This window comes from Mizuhopecten yessoensis, unplaced genomic scaffold, assembly GCF_002113885.1.
Source record: "Mizuhopecten yessoensis strain PY_sf001 unplaced genomic scaffold, ASM211388v2 scaffold666717, whole genome shotgun sequence".
Lineage (NCBI taxonomy): Eukaryota > Metazoa > Mollusca > Bivalvia > Pectinida > Pectinidae > Mizuhopecten > Mizuhopecten yessoensis.
This window is the reverse complement of record NW_018455288.1, coordinates 1-417: the sequence shown is the minus strand read 5'-3', so window position 1 is coordinate 417 and position 417 is coordinate 1. Positions and strand designations below refer to the sequence as shown.

Below are 417 nucleotides of genomic sequence, written 5' to 3'. Positions count from 1 at the left end.
TAATTTACTTGGTTTGAGTAACCTTCTTGGTACCACGGAACTTCTTGCTTCTGTTCTTCTTTTCCTTGATTTGCTTACGTGATTGTTGAACCTTTTCAACAAGACCTTGTCTGACTAATCTGTACTTTGGTTCAAACTTCTTAGCAGCTTCAATGGTATCGTAAATTAAAGCGTAACCAGTACTTTTACCACCACCGAAGTGAGTACGGAAACCGAAAACGAAAACGTTGTCCTTATCGGCCTTGTACATCTTGGAAAGCTTATCACGGAGATCGCTCTTAGAAAGATTAGCAGAATTTGGGTGAATGATATCAACGATCATTTGCTTACGTTGAAGGAGACGGTTAGTCATAAACTTCCTTGTGCGGATGGTACAAGTAGCGTCAGCCATGTTTATTATATGCTATTAAAATTCAG

At 39.1% G+C, this 417-nt stretch overlaps 1 protein-coding gene across 1 annotated transcript; it reads right to left on the bottom strand.

Moving 5' to 3' along the window:
• Positions 1-8: 8 nt before the first annotated feature.
• LOC110440645 (40S ribosomal protein S24-like) lies at positions 9-391 on the bottom strand (the record flags this gene model as incomplete). Its single annotated transcript, XM_021483812.1, has 1 exon — positions 9-391. A coding segment is annotated over exon 1 (383 nt), but the record flags the coding sequence as incomplete, so codon positions are not given.
• Positions 392-417: the final 26 nt, after the last annotated feature.